Source organism: Charadrius vociferus, unplaced genomic scaffold, assembly GCF_000708025.1.
Source record: "Charadrius vociferus isolate BGI_N301 unplaced genomic scaffold, ASM70802v2 scaffold92, whole genome shotgun sequence".
Classification (NCBI taxonomy): domain Eukaryota; kingdom Metazoa; phylum Chordata; class Aves; order Charadriiformes; family Charadriidae; genus Charadrius; species Charadrius vociferus.
The window spans coordinates 2,019,888-2,022,423 of record NW_009647874.1 but is presented as its reverse complement, the minus strand read 5'-3'; the positions used below and the strand labels follow the sequence as shown (position 1 = coordinate 2,022,423).

The window sequence follows — 2,536 nt, the reverse complement described above, 5'->3', positions numbered from 1 at the left end:
GCGTTGGGCCCCCTCTGCGGCAACGTCTTCTCGCAGACCACCATCTGCCGCTTCGAGGCCCTGCAGCTCAGCTTCAAGAACATGTGCAAGCTGAAGCCTTTGTTGAACAAGTGGCTGGAGGAAGCCGACTCCTCCACGGGCAGCCCCACCAGCATCGACAAGATCGCCGCCCAGGGCAGGAAGAGGAAGAAGCGGACCTCCATCGAGGTGAGTGTCAAGGGGGCCTTGGAGAGCCACTTTCTGAAATGCCCCAAGCCCTCCGCCCAGGAGATTACGAACCTAGCGGACAGCCTGCAGCTGGAGAAGGAGGTGGTCAGGGTTTGGTTTTGCAATCGGAGGCAGAAAGAGAAACGGATGACCCCCCCGGGGATCCAGCAGCAGACCCCCGACGATGTCTACTCCCAGGTCGGCACCGTCAACTCCGACACGCCGCCCCCTCACCACGGACTGCAGACCAGCGTGCAGTGAGGGGCACCGCACAGCCGCACGCTCACACAGACACACTCACACACACGCACGCACACAGACACACAGACACACACACGATCCAGGCTCGTTCAGACTGCTTGTGTTTATATATATATGGATATTCGCGTGCATCTATATATATATAAGATCGATACCAATAGGGAGCGGTGGAGAAGGTCGATCCGAGCGAGAGCGTTTAGACCGTGTTGGGGAAAACGGGGTGGAGATGCGTAATGCACCAAAACTGCAGATGTGCCGGGGGGTTGGTTGTGGGGAGAGGGCTTGGGCTTTGGGTGGGCTTGGGCTTTTTTTTTTTTTTAATTATTATTATTATTAGTTTCATTTTTCACTCTCCAAATTAGCCCCCTCTCGCAGCGAGGAACATCACTGATGTCTGCACCTCTTCTCTCCTCTCCTCCCCCCCCCTCCCCTCCCCGCATTCTCCCCCCTATCCCCAAAAGGGCTCTCTTCTATGAATCACGGAAACTTTTTTCTCCTTTCTCTCTCCCTCTTTTTTTTTTCTTTTCTTTTCCTTTCCTTTTTTTTTTGTTTGTTTTGGGTTTTTTTGAATGGGAGCTATCCAAAAAAAAAAAAAAGGGAAGCAGAAGCAAAATAATCTGGTTAATCAGAGGGTGCCTGCTACATTCCAGCACCCTGTTTTTCTTGGCCAAACCGTAGAATTTTGGTGCAAGGCAGACATCCACTCTGAAAACATATATATCTATATATCTATATATTCTGCAAAATGAAAGGGGCCACTTTTTCCAGGAAAGAAAAAAAATATGCACACAGCACTAAAAACAAGCAGACTGCATAGGAAAGCAAATACATATATATATATTTATCTATATATATAGGTATAGCTATAGAACAAAAATATGGAAATAAATGCCCGCACGCCGAAAAACTGACCCTGAGGAGAAAAGGGGGGAGGGACAGACGCCGGGGGGAGGGTGGGAGAAGGAGAGGTTGTTGGTCCCTAAAGTTCGAGCTCTGTAGAAGGACTTTGCATGAATTAAGGGAACCAGCGAGAGAAAGGGAAATAATTTAGGGCTGTCAAAGTCCTGCTCCTGACGGCTGCCAATCATCATGGAAGAGTCATAAAAAAAAAATCCACTGCTAATATTTTTTTTATTAATATTTTTATTTTTTATTTCTGGACTGATTCAGATAAAGGGATTTAGAAGGACTGAGCATCTGCAGCTGCACTTATCTGAACTTCTCCTCTCCTAAATCCGTTGCCAACTTTGATTGAATGGGTGCTGTGGATGTGATTATATAATACTGCCATTTCCAAGCAGTGTTTTTGGTAGGTTTTAATAAACAGACTTTTCAAAAAGACGGCAATATAGAATTGTTAGATCCGTTGTTGATCTAAAAAAAATTTGCTTTATATTTTCATTAAATGACTTCTTTTAATATTTTATTCAGAATACCTATGAACTGCTGCAAAACGGTAATTTATTTTTTCCCCAGATCTTGTATTACGTGTTTTTTTCAGACGAGCACAAATCAAAATGAAATGAAAATATGGACAGTTGTTAGGTAATAAGGGTATCTTTTGATGTGATAATTTGATTGTAATTTAATTTGAGTAGTGATTCCGTAAGAGCTGATTGAGAAAATAAATTTGTTAGAATGAAATAGTCTGTGTCTGATGCATAAACACTGTGTCGAAAAAATTGAAAAAAAAAAAAAAAAAAAGTTCTCTGAAGGGAAATACTCCAAATGCTGAAGTGAGAGGAGGAATATGGAGGGTCCGACCCCTCTGCTCCGGGCAGAGCCGCCCTCCGGCATCCCCGCCGCGGGCTGCTCGGTGCGGGGCTCCCCCCGCGCCCGTCCCTCCGCCGAGCCTCTCCCATCCACCCAGGGACCCTGTGTGTCATGGGGAAGGAAGGCGAGGTTAAGGGCTCACCGAAGGCCACCTTCTCCCAGGAAGGGCCGTGTGGGGTTGGTCGAGGCTCGCAGGGCGGCGCGGGCGATGCCCGAACCTCTCCGCTGGGCGGGAATGGCCGATGCTGAGAGCAGGGATGTTCCCAAAAGTTCAGTCTTGTTTTCTCTCTTTTCA

At 47.0% G+C, this 2,536-nt stretch overlaps 1 protein-coding gene across 1 annotated transcript; it reads left to right on the top strand.

Moving 5' to 3' along the window:
• Positions 1-3: 3 nt before the first annotated feature.
• POU3F3 (POU class 3 homeobox 3) lies at positions 4-468 on the top strand (the record flags this gene model as incomplete). Its single annotated transcript, XM_009883110.1, has 1 exon — positions 4-468. A coding segment is annotated over one exon (465 nt), but the record flags the coding sequence as incomplete, so codon positions are not given.
• Positions 469-2,536: the final 2,068 nt, after the last annotated feature.